At 47.2% G+C, this 15,438-nt stretch overlaps 3 protein-coding genes across 5 annotated transcripts in view; 2 read left to right on the forward strand and 1 right to left on the reverse strand.

Annotated features, from left to right (window-relative positions):
• Tnfaip8l2 (TNF alpha induced protein 8 like 2) overlaps nucleotides 1–155 on the forward strand; it is a 2,532-nt gene extending 2,377 nt beyond the window's left edge. The window contains exon 3 of the mRNA XM_010616544.2: nucleotides 96–155. Coding sequence (XP_010614846.1) covers nucleotides 96–155 — 60 coding nt within the window. The remainder of the gene's footprint in view (nucleotides 1–95) is intronic.
• The window catches only part of Lysmd1 (LysM domain containing 1), a 13,759-nt gene extending 2,316 nt beyond the window's left edge, over nucleotides 1–11,443 (reverse strand). For 2 of the 3 annotated variants that reach the window (XR_004515113.1, XR_004515112.1), the window contains exons 1-3: nucleotides 10,657–11,443; nucleotides 1,936–2,300; nucleotides 1,402–1,607 (exon numbers count right to left, since the gene is read on the reverse strand). Coding sequence is in view for 1 of the 3 variants with exons in the window: in XM_033758365.1 (XP_033614256.1) it covers nucleotides 1,469–1,607; nucleotides 1,936–2,300; nucleotides 10,657–10,836 (684 nt within the window). In the remaining 2 variants the exon portion in view is untranslated. Of the gene's footprint in view, nucleotides 1–88; nucleotides 1,608–1,935; nucleotides 2,301–10,656 lie in introns of those variants that run through there. The other variant, XM_033758365.1, reaches the window with a different exon arrangement.
• Nucleotides 11,444–11,475: 32 nt separating this feature from the next.
• The window catches only part of Scnm1 (sodium channel modifier 1), a 5,007-nt gene continuing 1,044 nt past the window's right edge, over nucleotides 11,476–15,438 (forward strand). The window contains exons 1-6 of the mRNA XM_010616465.3: nucleotides 11,476–11,728; nucleotides 11,984–12,054; nucleotides 12,284–12,372; nucleotides 12,604–12,701; nucleotides 12,810–12,898; nucleotides 14,841–15,071. Coding sequence (XP_010614767.1) covers nucleotides 11,564–11,728; nucleotides 11,984–12,054; nucleotides 12,284–12,372; nucleotides 12,604–12,701; nucleotides 12,810–12,898; nucleotides 14,841–15,071 — 743 coding nt within the window. The 5' untranslated portion in view covers nucleotides 11,476–11,563. The remainder of the gene's footprint in view (nucleotides 11,729–11,983; nucleotides 12,055–12,283; nucleotides 12,373–12,603; nucleotides 12,702–12,809; nucleotides 12,899–14,840; nucleotides 15,072–15,438) is intronic.

Here is a 15,438-nt window from a genome sequence, read left to right on the forward strand (position 1 = left end):
GGCGAGGGGGGCCGCGCCCCCACTCCAGACCCAGCACGGGAAGCAGCTGCCTGAAAAAGGCGAAGTGAAACTTGGATCTCTATTTCTCCCACAAGGGACTCCTGAAACTGGGAAGCCCCCTCACCTACAAACCAAAAGGGACAGAACGCACATGACCCTCGGGGACACTAAGGACGGAAGGGGCACAGTGGCCCTTAGGGACACCCTAGCCCTCCAGCTCTAGGCAGACTGGAGAGATCCTGGAGGCTCCGTCTCAGGATGCAGAAAGAAGGGGCGAGCCGGGGAGTCTCACTGGGGAAATAAAACTACTGAAACACACACAGGGCTCAGCGTTTAATCTCTGCAGCTCCTACGCCTCAGTACCGTCACAGGAAAGGCGGTATACAGACTGCTTATCTCGCCTCTCACCACTTCCAAACAGGAGACTGAGGCATATTTCCGGGACTACTGAGCTTCCCTTGCCTACTTCTTCTGTTTGAGAAACAAAACACAAACTGCACTGCAGATCAGTGCTACACGTCGCACATAAACACACAGTCTGGAGTAAGGCATAGACAGGCTCTGGTTGGGGTGTGCAACAGAGACCTTCACGGTGCCCTCCTCCAGCCCGACGGCCGGTGACCCCTTCCATCCCTCAGCCCCCCAGCAGGTTGAGCAGAGGATGGGTTAGAAGGGTGAACGGGTAACGGAGAGGGTCAGGTCCTCTCCACTGTGCTCTGCTGCTTGTTCTCAGAGCAAGAGCTGTGAACACGTCACAGGGAAACGGTTAGTCAAGACTGATCCCAAGCTGGGCGTGGTGGCGCACGCCTGTCATCCCAGCACTTGAGAGGCAGAGGCAGGAGGATTGCCCTGAGTTCGAGCCCGGCATGAGCGACAGAGTGAACCCAAGGCCAGCCTTACTACAGAGTGAGACCCTGTCTCAAAAAACCCAGACTGAGCTCAAATGCTCCATTTTGAGACAGAGGAAAAGATTCTCCGTACTCAGTAACGTACTCGGCAGAGGAGCTGGGGAAGGTGGGAAACCAGCAGCCACTGACTCCTGATTCTGGGCTATGGAAACCCCATTTTTAGGGTAAGAGTGGGAAGGAGTTAGATACAGCAAATAAATATCACTCAATATAGCACCAAATAAATTAGGTGACGCAGTTGGAGCTGGGAAGTTGAAGGGGAGGCTCTGCTTCCCTGCTCTGAGGGCAGGGAAGGGTGCAGGGCAGCAGGGATGTAAAAAGCCACCCGAATCTAAAAGGACAAGGCCACATTCAGCCAAGAACTGCGAAGGGATCTAGTTGTCATCTCCTACTTTTGCCCCCAAAATGCCCTCCAGTTCTTGATGGACAGGAGGCTGAGGGACATGGCCGAGTAGAGGGAGGCAGGCTGGGAAGCCACGTTCTTGAGCCTCACCTCAGGCTCCTCTCTCCCTCAAGCTGTTGCTTCCAGATCCTGCTTCTCTCAGTCACTTCAGGGGACGTCAGAGTTTGAAGATTTCATCCTCCTGGTCCCGAAGTGTCCGAGTCCGAGAGGTCCGGGTCAGCGGCACAGGACCTAGGACTGCTCGTTGCTGCGTCCGTGGTGAGCTCAGGTGGAGACGCAGGTCCTCCCCGGACGCCCTGTAGGTGAGGAAAGAGGGGAAAGAGCCTCGGATAAACGGAAGAACTGAGGATGGGCCAGAAGGTACAGGGGAAGCTGTCTCCTCTTTCTGCTCCACGAGTCTCAGTATCGGCTGGAAAAATCTTAGCCCTCACGTGCCTGCGTGGACTAAGAAAGCAGCAAGAATAATCAAGTGTTTTACTCCGGGAGAGCACGGACCCAGCTTCCCAGAGCCTCAGCCTTCCCGCAGTCCGCCTCACTGCCCGCTGCTGCGCTCACTCACTGGTGCGCACGGGGAAGCTGGCCAGGCGTCCTGCAGCACCTTAGGAAGACTCACTCAGGACCTACCCACTTTCTCCTCCGCTCAGCTTCTGGGCAGCGACCTTCTTCGACAGGCTGATCTGGGAGTCAAGCTTCTTCAGGAAATCGGAGGCGGAGAGGTCGTGGGTGGGCCCAGGGGCGCCCTGGCCCGGTGTGGGGAGGACGTCACCTTTGGCGTGATCTGAACCCGTCTCTTGTGTGCTGCTCTCGGCCGACTGTGGCCACACTTCATCCTTACTTGGGTGCACCTCTTCCTCTCCATCTTTCTCTTCCTCAGAATCCAAACCATTGAAGAGGTCTCTGGGCTCTGTCAGGATGGGGATGTAGAGGGTTTTCTTCAGGAAGATGGAGTCGTTAGTATAAAGGCGGTTTGCACGCTTAATCTGTTCCATCTTTAAAAAAAAAGTCACCAAAATTAATGACAGTAACAACTATCAATCTTACATAGAATCTCAAGCTTGCTTTTTTTTTTTTTGGTACTGGGGATTGCACTCTGATCCTTGTACTTTCCTTGTACTTGCGAGGCAGGCAGCAGCACCACTGAGCTAAATCCCCGGCCCCTAGGATCTCAGGCTTTTAAAGTAATTATATGGGCTACGGATTTAGCTCAGTGGTTCTGGTGCCTATCTCACAAGTACAAGGGCCCAAGTTCGATCCCGGTATCAAAAAACAAATAAACAAACAAAGATAAAAGTAATTACACAAGCCCGGTATGGTGGCACATGCTCCTAATGCCAGCACCTGTGAAGCTGAGGCAGGATTGTCACAAATTTGAGGCCAGAATGGGCTACATAGTGAGACTGTCGCAAAAACACAAAAATAGCCAGGCATGGTGGTGCACACCTGTAATCCCAGCACTCGGAAGGCTGAGGCAGGAGGATCACTGTGAGTTTGAGACCAGCCTGGGCTGCATAGTGAGTTCCAGGTCAGTCTCAACTACATAGTGAGACCCTGTCTCAAAAAACCAAAAAAAAAAAAAAAAAAAAGCTAAGAAATCCTAAAAGCCTATATATAAAAAAACAAACTCATTATAATTTAACATATATATGTTAATGAAAACTATTTTTCATTCTTTTATTCTTTTTTGTACCGAGGGTTGAACTCTGGTCCTTGCACTTGCAAGGCAGGCGGTGGAACCACTTAAGTCCCTGGCTCTGAAAACTATTTTTCAAGACAAAACAAAACAAAAATAGCAAGGAGAGAAGCACTGTCTTGAATTTTTGCAAATCACTAATGGCTGACCCGGCAGAAGGCAACAGGATTGCTCTAGCTGCTTCCACTTTCAGTCTGTTGCAATATCACACATCACGCAGTCCCTGGAAACACTGCACACTTGTGAAAAATGGGAACGAAAGGGAAAATAACATCTTCTAACTGCGAAAGTAGTTCTGAGCTCGTGGGCTCAGGAGAGCCTGAGACCTCACAGTGAGAACCACGGCTAAACATAAAGGTAAACGGTCCGAAAGGGAAAGCTACCTGCTCAAGTTCATGAAGCAAGTGAGTGGTGGAGGCAGAGCTAGAATCTTGGGTCTTTTCACTCCCTCTGGAAATGCTTTTCACGTTACACTAATTATTTCTTTTATCAGATATTTATTTTGTACCTATTTATTTATCACTGATTAAGTGACTGGCATCACTTATCACCTAGCCTTGCAAGGTGGAAATATCAGTATTGGGCTGGATGTAGCTCAGTGCTAGAGCGTTTGCTCAGAAAAGTCAAGGGCAAGAAAAAGCTGGGTGGGGCTGGGGATTTAGCTCAGTGGTTCTGCCGGCCTCTCTCGAAATTGAAACCGTAAAGTCCCGAGTTCCATCCCTGTTCCATTCCTGGTACCCACTCCCAAAAAAGCCGGGCATGGTGGCATACAACTGTGATTCCAGCACGCAGGAGGCTGAGGCAGGAGGATCTCTGTTGAGTTCCAAGCCAGCCTGGGCTACATGGCTACATAGTAAGCTCAAGGCCAGCCTGAACTACATAGCAAGACCCCGTTTCAACTCTCCCTGAAAAAAAGGTCTGGGGATGTAGCTCAGTGTGAAAGCCATGGCTAAGGATGCAGCTAAGTGGTAGAGTACTTGCTTTCTATGTGCAAGGTTGTGGGTTCAATCACCAGTACTGCAAAAATGAAAAGAAATGCCAGGCATAGTGGTAAATCTGTAATTCTGGCATTCTGGGAAATCGTTCGAGTCTAAATTCAAGTGTAGCCTAGACAACTTAGTGAGATACTGAGATACTGTCTTAAAAAGCAAAAAAAAAAAAAAAAAAAAAAAAAAAAAAAAAAAGCAAACATGGTGTCGGGTGTGGTGGCGCACCCCTGCAATCCCAGCACTTCTAGCACTTGGAAGGCTGAGGCAGGAGGATCACCACAAGTTTGAGGCCAGCCTGCGCTATGTAGTGAGTTCAAGGCCAGCCTGGGCTACATAATGAAACCCTGTCTCAAAAACCTGAAAACCAAACCAAAACAAAAAAAAGGGCTGAGGATATCACCCAGTGAAAAGGCTCTGGGTTTTAATCTTCACTACCCAAAAAACAAATCTTTCCCACCTTGTGTGTTCATGTCGACTGCTCACTTTGGAGCAGAACCTTCTCAACGGGGCTATCTTCCTGTTTCATTTCTACTCATCTCCTTCTTGGCATCCATCCAGAATAATGCCTCTGATTAACACACGAGCCTGCTTACTATAAACCTCCCATGGCTTGTCACTGGCTAAAAGCAACATCCAAATCAGCACCCATGGATTTCTCAGTCTGGCTCCCAAACAAAGTGTCTATCCTTGACTCCTTGTCACCTACGCACCTTGCCACCCTGAACTTTTCATTTTACTTTGAAGATTCCATAATCTTTCACATTTGTATGTTTAATTCATCCTGAAACCCCTCAACCCCCTGCTCTGCTAGGAAAATTTCTACCCATCAACTATTGCTACCTTGTGGGAGCCCTTCAGGGCTCTCCCTGCAGCCCGTAAGGTCTGCTGCGATAAAACCTGCCCCATGCCTATGGGGGCCAAGCACGTAGCTCAGTGCAAAAACCCTAGTTCAATCCCCAGTGCTGCCAAAACAAACAAACAAACAGACCAATTTGCCCTATGAGCCAAGATAGAGCTCTGTGGTAGAATGCTGTCCAGTACAGCAAGGCTCGGGGTTTGACGCCTACCACTGCACAAACCAAGACCACAACTAAGAACAACTCTGCCCCCTGGTATGCTTAGAGACCTCTCTGCCTAAAGCATGTGATTCCTCTGTGGACGGGATGGTAACTTGCTGTCTCTGTATCCCTAAGGTGTACGTCAGTACCCTATGGAGGCTGGCATATAACAGGGGCTTATAAAAAGTATTCCTTTATGAATAAACGAGATAATGAAATATAGCATGTCAGACAGAATGTCTCAGTATTTCATTCTCAGCAGCCAGAGTGTCAGTTTTACTATGACTTCACCTTACACTGGCTCCACTCTAGAAAACCCTATTTCTTATACCTGTCAAATGGAAAAGCTTTTTCTGTCCTGGGGAAAGACTATTATAGTAAACTTGACAAACTCTTACAAGGCTTTTAAAAATAAAGTCAGACTGGCTGGGGATTTAGCTCAGTGGTTCCACTGCTTGCCTGCTAAGTGCAAGGTCCTGTGTTCATTCCCTGGTACCAAAAATAAATAAATAAACAAATAAATAAAATGAGATTAACTGGAATTACTTCATTTTATTGGAATTTTAGTTTGGTTTTTTTTTTTTGTCCTGCTGTGTAGTCCAGGCTGGCCTTGAACTTGCAGTGATCCTCCTACTTCGGCTTCCCAAGTGGTTGTATGACAGATGTGCAGCATCACACCCAGCTTTTACTGTTGTCTTGAGATAAGGTCCTGCTGGGTAGTCCAGGCTTGCCTCGAACTTGCAAATCTCCAGCCTCAGCCTCCACCAATTGCAACACTCAGCAATCCAAATCATTTTAAAAAGTTAAAATTGTCTTGCACTCTTGAACATGCTGTGCTGAGGATTTAACTCAGGGCTTTGCTCATGCTAGGGAGCTATCAACTTTTTTTTTTTGGTACTGGGGATCAAAATCGGGACCTTGTGCTTTCCGGGCAGGCACAGTGCAACTGAGCTAAATACCCGGACTGAGGCTATCAATTTTATTTGCCTAGATTATATCATAGCTCCCTTCCAGCTCCAAAATGTTACAAAAATTTGTGAGTTTTGTGGTGCTTTTATTATAGGCCATGGGGACCCTAGGCTATCACCCCAGTCTTTCTTGAAAGGTCCTTATAATCTAGCAGCATAATAGAGAGATTAAAAGTAAGGATTTTAGCCAGGTGTGATGGCACACGCCTGTAATGCCATTCTTCAGGAGGCTGAGGCAGGAGGATCCCTGCGAGTTCAAGGCAAGCCAGCCTGAACAATACAGCAGAGACCCTGTCTCCAAAAAAAAAAAAAAGGAAGTATGAGAGTCAGGTCTGAACCCTAACTCCATCAGTTACACTGGTTATGTGTTCTATGGCAAATTGTCTTCTCTCAAGTCTTTCCTCATCTCTTTTTTTCTTCTTTTTTTGGTGGTGCCAGGGATGGACCCTTAGAGACTTCACACTAAGCTGCGTCCCCAGTTAGGGCTAGGGATAAGGCCTGGTGTGGTTTATTTTTAAAACATGGCCTTGGGTCGGGGATTTAGTTCAGTGGTTTCGGTGCTTGCCTTGCAAACACAAGGTCCTGAGATTGGTCCCGGTACCAAAAGTCAAACAACAACAACAAAAAATATGGCCTTGCTAATTTGCAAAGGCTGGGTTTGAATTTACAGTACTGCTGCCTCTCTTTCCTGAGCGCTGGGATTACAGGTGTGCACTGCCACGCTCAGCTTTATTTATTTGCAGTGCTGGAGACTGAACACTGGGCCTTCACACTGAGTAACAACCTCAGCCCTTTTATTTTTATTTTGAGACAAGCTCTCACTCTGCACTCCAGGCTGGCCTTGAACTCACTATGTAGCCTAGACTGGCCTGGAGCTCACAGTGATCCTCCTGCCTCAGCCTCCTGAGTGCTAGGATTACAATCGTGTGCCACCACGCCCACTTCCTTATCTTTAAATGGGAGTAATTATATCTACCTCATAGATGAAGGTAACCTGAGATAATACATGTAAAAAGCCCGGTTATATTGTGTTCCTTAATTGGCACATAGGTAAGAACCTAAGCAATTATCATTAAATATACTTTCTTCATTTTAAAAATGGCAAACTGGGCTGGGGATTTAGCTCAGTGGTACTACCGCCTGCCTTGCAAGCACAAGGACCCGAGTTCGACCCCTGTACCAAAACAAAAAAACAAAAAGAAAAAAAAGGTGAACTAAGGTTCCAGACAGGGACAGCAACTCAGCACATATGCAGAAGAATAAAACCAGAACACAAAACTCTTAACTAGACTATAGAGCCTTTTTAGGGGCATAAAACCAACTCAGAAGCCATACATTGTACGTGTTGGTAATCCTAGCTACTCAGGAGGCTGATGTAGGAGGATCACAAGTTGGAAGCCAGCCTGGGCAACTTGTGATAGCCTAGCTTAAAAGGGGTGAAGTGCACCTTAGCCCTAGCATGTAGGAGGCATTGGGTTCAATCCCCAGCACCGTGTGGGAGGGTGAGGGATGTCTTAATAATTAATATGGCTGATTCCCTGTATAACCCAGTTTTTTGTTTTGTTTTGTTTTTTGGTACTGGGGGTTGAACTTGGGTCCTTGCATTTGCAAGGCAGGCCACCAAACCACTAAGCTAAATCCCCGGCCCTACCCAGTTTTTGTTTGTTTGTTTGTTTTTTTGGTACCGGGGATTGAACTCAGGTCCTTGTGCTTGCAAGGCAGGCCACCAAACCACTGAGCTAAATCCCCTGCCTGTTTGTTTGTTTTTTTAAGCCAGAGTCTCACTATGTAGTTGAGACTGACTTGGAACACACTATGTAGCCCAGGCTGGTCTCACAGCGATCCTCCTGCCTCAGCCTCCTGAGTGCTGGGATTATAGGCATGCACCACCATGCCTGGCTTTTTGGCCCAGTTTTTTTTTCCCACCTCAGCCTCGAGTGCTGGGATTATAGGCATGCACCACCATGCCTGGCTTTTTGGCCCAGTTTTTTTTTCCCCCTTTCTTTCTTCTTCTTTTGGTACCAGGGATCGAACTCAGAACCCTGTGCTTGCAAGGCAGGCATGGTGCCACTGAGCTAAATTCCCAGCCCCTTCTTTCTTCTGTGCTGAGGATTTCACTCAGGGCTTTGCTCATGCTAGGTAGACAGGTGCTCTACTGCTGAGCTACACCCCCAGCCCTTACTGATTGAGACGCAGCCTCCCCCAGTCCTTACCCAGGCTGGCCTCAAATTTATGTGCCCCAAACCCAGCCCCAAGTTCCCTTAACACAGTTTATGAGCCCCTGGCGTTGCTCTGCACTTTCATACCCAATTCATTTGCTTAGCCCATCTCCTCGACTTGAAATGTTCTATCTTTTATTCTTTCTCTCTTTTTAAATTTCAAAACTGGGGCTTAAACCTAGGGCCTTTGGCACTGAGCTATATCCACAGCCTCAGCTCCCACAGTGCTGGAATTACATGAGTGTGCCACCATGCCCAGCTGGAAATGTTCTCTTTCCTATACTCCCAATTTCCATGTGTGGAAAAATTAGCCACATTTTTATTCATTTAAAAAATATTTGGGCCGGGGATTTAGCTCAGCGCTTCGGTGGCTTGCCTCGCAAGCGCAAGGACCCGAGTTTGATCCCCGGTACCAAAGAAAAAAAATAAATAAATAAATTAAGCAGAGACGACAAAAAACCAGAAGGCAGATTTTTAGAGATTGGGAAAGGGATGGGGGAGGCAGGAGGAAAGGAGGGGGAAATGAGGACAAAAATCAAAATGTTATATGCATGTATCAAAATGAATTTCATTATTCTGTATCACTAATATGCACCCAAAAAGGGATGGTCTCTTAATCTTCTATTTGCTGGTACCTATGCCAGAATCTGAAGATATGAAATTGAAAAGAAATAGTTCTACTGGGCACGGCATCAGATGCCTGTAATTCCAGCGCCTGGGAAGCTGAAGCTGGGGGACTGCTGTGAGGTCAAGGCCACCTAGGCTACAAAGTGAGTTCAAAGCTGACCTAGAATACAGAGCAAGACCATCTTCAACCAAAAGAGAGGAGAGAAAGACTGCACTTTAGCTGGCAGCACAAACCTGTAACCCTGGAACTCTGGGAGGCTGGGAGAGGAGTATTACCAATTTAAATTCTGCTTGGAGCTGGGTGTGGTGGCACACGCCTGTAATCCCAGCATTTGGGAGGCTGAGGCAGGAGGATCGCTGTAAGTTCAGACCAGCTTGGGCTACATAGTGAGTTCCAGGTCAATCTCAACTATATAGTGAAACCCTGTCTCAATACACGCTCCCCAAAATAATTCTGCTTGGGTAATTTATCAAGACCCTGTCTCAAAATTAAAAGGGGGAGCCGGGCATGGTGGAGCACACCTGTAATCCCAGGCACTCCAGAGGCTGACACAGCAACATTGCTGAGTTCGAGGCCAGCCTGAACTACATAGTGAGATCCTGTCTCTGGAAAATGGCCCAAAAAGCGGGGGGCAGTGATGGCTGAAGACATATGTAGCTTAGTGACAAGAGTACCCCTAGGTTGGATCTCCCCTAAAAGACAGGAAATAGTTTCTACTCTTAAGGAGCACAGAGGCCATTGGAAAGACAAACACCTGTATTGCATAGGTTTGTAAAAGAAACACAGAAGCTTTTAAGCTTTCCAAGGCCTATAGTGATGAAGCCCTTAAAACCTGCATTGATGTCTACCCTTTCTTCCTTCCAAGTAAAAATCTTCTTTTCTGATTTACCCCCTTAATAACAGTTCAAACTCACATTCTGTCATAATCATTCTGTCCCTGTATATTTCTCACTAGATTGAAAATTACATGAGCACAGCAACTGTATATTTAACTCTCCAAGAAAAGCTACCATAGTGCTTTAAAAATAGCAAGCACAAAAATTCTGGCTAAATCCAACATTGTTGGACAAAATGGAGCTGGAAATCAGGGAAAATTTCAAGAACGTTAATGCAATATATTTTTCTTTATTTATCTCTTGGTTAGAAAAAGAAAAATAATTTATTCAAATGAGCTAATGCAATATATTTTTATATCTCTATTTTTACTCTTTAGGCATGACCTGAAATACTTGGGATAGAGAGGACCTGTTTTGCACCTTACAATTAGGAAACAAGAACAAGAGAGGCACTCTAGGGACTCAGAACTAAACACCAGCTCTTCATTATTTGTCGTCAATATTTAATCACTCTCAATTAAAATTTTTCTATGTGGTTAATAGTAGCTTTAGAGTCAGACAGATCTTTCTGAATTCCAGCTCTGACACTGTTATTTGACCTTGGTCAAATTGGTTAACCAATCTAAGTCTCAAGTTTCTTTATCTGCAAAAAAAACAAAAAACAAAAAACAAAAAAAACACAATAGCTGTATACTTGATAGGGGTGCGAGGCTCAAGTGGGTTACTCTACATAAAGCTCCTAGCATGGTATCTGGCATAATAAATCCCTATTTATTATGCTCCTTTCTATTGGGGTAGTGGAACAGGATCTGTTCCAACCAGGCAATGCAACACAGAGATGGAAAAACAAGACAGATAAAGGCAGAACAATTAAGAAAACGTCAGGGGAGGCTGCCTAAAAGGATCACTACAATCTCCCCTCAAGGGTTACTTACACCGCAGTCCTGGAAGACTCACCGTCACTCCGTATTTGAGTGCCAGTCCAGCCAGGGTGTCTCCGGGCGTCAGCTGATGTTCCAGGCGTCTTTCCCTCACGGGGGAGCAGGCTGACTGCACCAGGCTTCCATAAGAGCGAGCCCGGCTCCCCTGAAGCAGCCCTGACCCCCCGAGGGGAGGCTGTCTGGAGGGAGAAGCCATCTCCTCACCAGCTGGGCTTGCAACTGAGGAAGGCCGGGCGCGGCCCGAACTCAGGGAATGGATATACTCAGGGAATTCCTTTCCGCTCTCTTCTTTCCAGAGTCTTCCCGCTTCCCCCGCACTACGTCCTCCCGGCTTCTCCCTCCTCCAAGCGCCTTACTCACAAATCCGTCTCCTGAGCATTCGGTCCCCGTCTTTGTCTCCCCGAGTACCCCTCTGACCTTCGACCCCTCGCTACCCTGATCTCTGACCTTTGAACCGTGGGCACCCTCCGCCAACACTTTTCTTCAGTTTCTCCCCAAGTCCGGTAGCTGGGCCTCAGGGTGCCCCCATATCCTGACTCCGCCTCGTCCCAGGGTTCGTCCGCTAGGGTCAGGAACAAATCGGGCCCACCCCAGGTAGGCTATTGCCGCAGACGAAGCGCCTGAGAACTGCGGGAATTTACACTTTCCAGTCTGAGATCCTCAAGGGCTCTCCCCGCATCAGTCAGGTCACACCCTCAAACTTGGGCTCCACACCTAGGTTCTTGTCTCCCAAAGCCTCGAATCCGCCAAGATGCGAGAACCAGGGTCCAGCTGAGCCGCAAGTTGTTTGAAAAAGACTTCATTCCCCAAAAGGCTCCGCGCCTGCGGCACCATAGGAAATGCAGTCCGGGTAGCAGCTGGAGGCGGGCTTTCCGGATCGCGCAGTGCATGCAGGGAAGCGAGCCCCGGAAGTACGAAAACCAATGGGACGAAACGGGAAGGAGGAAAGGAGCTGTCCCACTCCTCCTACGGTGGCCCTAAGGAGCTGCGAAGTTGGCTCGAGAGAATTGTATCATTTTTTGAGATTCGAAGTCGTGATGTCTTTCAAGAGGGAAGGAGACGATTGGAGTCAACTCAATGTTCTCAAAGTAAGTGCGAGTGGAGAGAGTCTGGAGCTACTTCAGCTGCCCTTTGAAGACTGTGGAGGAGCTGTCTTGTTGCTCTGGCAGCTGCTGGGAAGGGGTAGTGAGGGAACCAGACCTGGGTGGTGATCCTTGCTCTATGTAATCGTTGTTCTTCCTGTGATCCTTATTCCTTTTGACTCCTCATTCCTACTATTTCCCTTCCTCTCATCCTTTCAATGACGCTGATTCTTTCTGGACTTCTTAACCTACGCCCTGCAGAAACGAAGAGTTGGGGATTTGCTGGCCAGTTACATCCCAGAGGATGAAGCGCTGATGCTACGGGATGGACGGTGAGAGCTAGGGCTAAATTAACCCGAGGGTTCCGCGGTTAGACCCTCGACAGACCTTTGCTATGAAGGAGAGCGGTGGTATCTAGAATGTTTTGGAAGTGAAAGGACTGGAAGAGGAGACTAGGAAACCTGGGAGTTGGGTTTTGGAAGGGACTTCTGTGATAGGGGTGCCGCCTCCCCGCCTCCCCTCTCTCCTTGGTCTTATCATCTTCGTCCCCTTCCTTTTCAGCTTTGCTTGTGCCATCTGTCCTCATCGACCTGTACTGGACACACTGGCCATGCTGACTGCCCACCGTGCAGGCAAGAAGCATTTATCTAGTAAGTGTGAGGGAAGACGGGATAGAGAATAAACTCTGCAAGGCAGGCACCAGAATCACTGAGCTAAATCCTCGGCCCACCGTTATGCTTTTAATTCTCTTTTCTTTTTTTTTTTCTTTTCTTTTTTTTTTTGGTACCGGGGATGAAACTCGGGTCCTTGTGCTTGTGAGGCAGGTGCTGGAACCACTGAGCTAAATCCCCAGCCCTAATTCTCTTTTCTTTTGTCCTCAGGCTTGCAGCTTTTCTATGGTAAGAAGCAGTCAGGAAAGGAGATGGGGCATAATCCAAGACTGCAGAATGAACTGAGGAGGGAAGAGACCAAACCTGAGGTAATCCGAGAGGGAAAGAGTGTTTTCCAAGAAGGACCTTGCTGCACACAACACATTTAAAGGACTCTTGCTTCTGAAGGCCCTAACTTGGTCTCTCATCTCCACCAGGCTCCTCTGCTAACCCAGACTCGACTGATCACCCAGAGTGCTCTGCATAGAGCTCCTCACTATAACAGTTGCTGCCGCCGGAAGCACAGGTCCGTGGACAGGATGGGAAGGGTCGAGGTAGAAAGGACAGGAGGAGATAGATGGCCCAACAGTTACTGTTTTCCATAATAGTTTTTTTTGGGGGGGGTACCAGGGATCGAACTTGGGTCCTTGCACTTGTGAGGCAGGTCACCAAACCGCTGAGCTAAATCCCCGGCCCTGTTTTCCACAATAGTTTGGGCATGGTGGTGCACACTCTAGGAGGCTAAGATAGGAGGATCACAAGTTCGAGTTGAGCCTCCGCAATTTAGTGACTTAATGAAACCCTGTCTCAGAAGAAAATTGGGCTGGGGATGCAAAGGCCCTGGATTCAACCCTCAGTACTGCTAAATATAATTAATTGAAGTAAATGTTTTCCAAATTGTATTCTGTGTTCCGGACAGGGACATGTCAGTTGGTGTTCCAGGAAAAAAAAAAAATGAGTTTTGAGATTTTCAATAAATTTTAGGAAATGGAGCTTTGCGATCCTACAGAATAGCGGCATTGGGGGCCGGGGATTTAGCTCAGTGGTTCTGCTGCCTGCCCTGCAAGCGCAAGGTCTCAAGTTCGATCCCTGGTACCAAAAAGCAAAGAATAGCAACATTGGGCTGGGTGTGGTGATGCACACCTGAAATCCCAGCACTGGAAGGCTGAGATAGTAGGAGAATGAATTTGAGGCCAGTGTGGGCTACATAGAAAGACACTGTCTCAAAAATAAATACATAAATAAAATAAAAGACTAGCAACATTAGTATATTTTAAAGACTGTACAAAGCCTTTTTTTTGCTTCTTATACTAGGGATTGAACCCAGAGCCTTTGCACTGAGTTTTGCACTGGGGAGGCCTCCGCATCTTTATTTGTTTTGGCTTTTGAGACATGGTTTCCCTGTGCAGTTCAGGCTGGTCACAAATTCACTATATATAGCTCAGCTGTATATGTAGCTGGCCTTGAACTTTAAGCAGTCCTTCTGCTTCAGCCTCCCATCTCTTTGTATTATGTTAGAGAAAGGATTTCCCCAAGTAACCCAGGCTGGGATCAAACTTGCAATCCCCCTGCCTAAGCTTCCTGAGTAACTAGAACTGTATATTCTGTGCCACCATATATACAAAATTTTAAGGTTAAAAAAAAAACTTTGCTGGGTGTGGTGGCACACGCCTGTAATCCCAGCGCTCAGGAGGCTGAGGCAGGAGGATCCCTGTGAGTTGGAGACCAGCCTGGGCTACTTAGTGAGTTCCAGTTCAGTCTCAACTACATAGTGAGACCCTGTGTCAAAAAACAAACAAAAAAAAAAAAGAAAAAGAAAAAAAACTTTAATTTTAAAACAGTTTTTCCCAAATTTATGTTGCAAGGGGGGTTGTTTGTTTGTTTTTTGAGCCAGGGTCTCACTATGTAGTTGAAACTGACCTAGAACTATGTAGCCCAGCCTGGTTTTGAACTCACAGCGATCCTCCTGCCTCAGCCTCCTGAGTGCTGGGATTACAGGTGTGTGCACCACCACGCCCAGCCCCCCCCTTTTTTTTTTTGGTTGGTACCAGGGATTGAACTTGGGTCCTTGCATTTGGGAGGCAGGCAGCAGAACCACTGAGCTAAATCCCTGCCCCCCAAAATCCTTTTTATGCAGAACATTATGAGGCAGTCATGGTGGCACATGCCTGTAATCTTAGCATCGTAATCCTAGTACTCAGGAGGCTGAGTCAGAGGATCACTGTGAGTTTGAAGCCAGCCTGAACTACTAGACCCCTGTCTCAAAAAAATAAACAAAACAGAGCCGGGTATTTAGCTCGGAGCCATACTTTCCTCAAAAGCACAAGGTCCTGAGTTTGATCCCCAGTATCAACAAAAAAATTTAATATCTTGAGGAACACAGTTTAACACTGCTCTAAGGAGGTAGAAGTCAGAAGAGGTGGCCTTTCCTTTGCTGCTTCTATAGGCTTTGATTCTTCTCCATACAGACCAGAAGCCCCTGGTCCCTCTATATCCTGCTCCTCTTTGCCAACCCAGGAGACTGAGCTCTCGAGAGACAGAGAGACAGAGAAAGCAGCCGAGAGACAGAGTGAAAAGATCAGTAGGGAACGTGAGCCTGGGCCTGGCCTGCAGACTAAGGAGTCAGCTACTGCCGCGGACCCTGCACCTATGAGCCCCATGAGAAGACGAGCCCTGGACCACTACCTTACCCTTCGAAGGTAGGCATGCCAGTCACTGTCCTAAGACTTTCACCCCATCCCTTCTTTTTTCTAATATAGCTATTGTTTTAATATTAATTTTTCTGAGGGCCTGGGGATTCAGCTCAGTGGTTCGGTGGCCTGCCTTGCAAGCGCAAGAACCCAAGTTCAATCCCCAGTACCAAAAAGAAAAAAAAAAAAAAATTAATTTTTTTGAGATTGTTTTCACTACATAATCCAGGCTGGCCTTGAGCTAGCTATGTAGTCCATGCTGGTCTCAAACTTGCAATCCTCCTGCCTCAGCCTACCACATACTGGGATTACAGACCACTGCACCTGCTTCCAGTTGTTTGTTTTTATTGCCACTTTTTTTTTTTTTTTTTTTTTT

The sequence above is a fragment of the Fukomys damarensis genome, unplaced genomic scaffold, assembly GCF_012274545.1.
Source record: "Fukomys damarensis isolate Sample0158 unplaced genomic scaffold, DMR_v1.0_HiC HiC_scaffold_33, whole genome shotgun sequence".
Classification (NCBI taxonomy): Eukaryota; Metazoa; Chordata; class Mammalia; order Rodentia; family Bathyergidae; genus Fukomys; species Fukomys damarensis.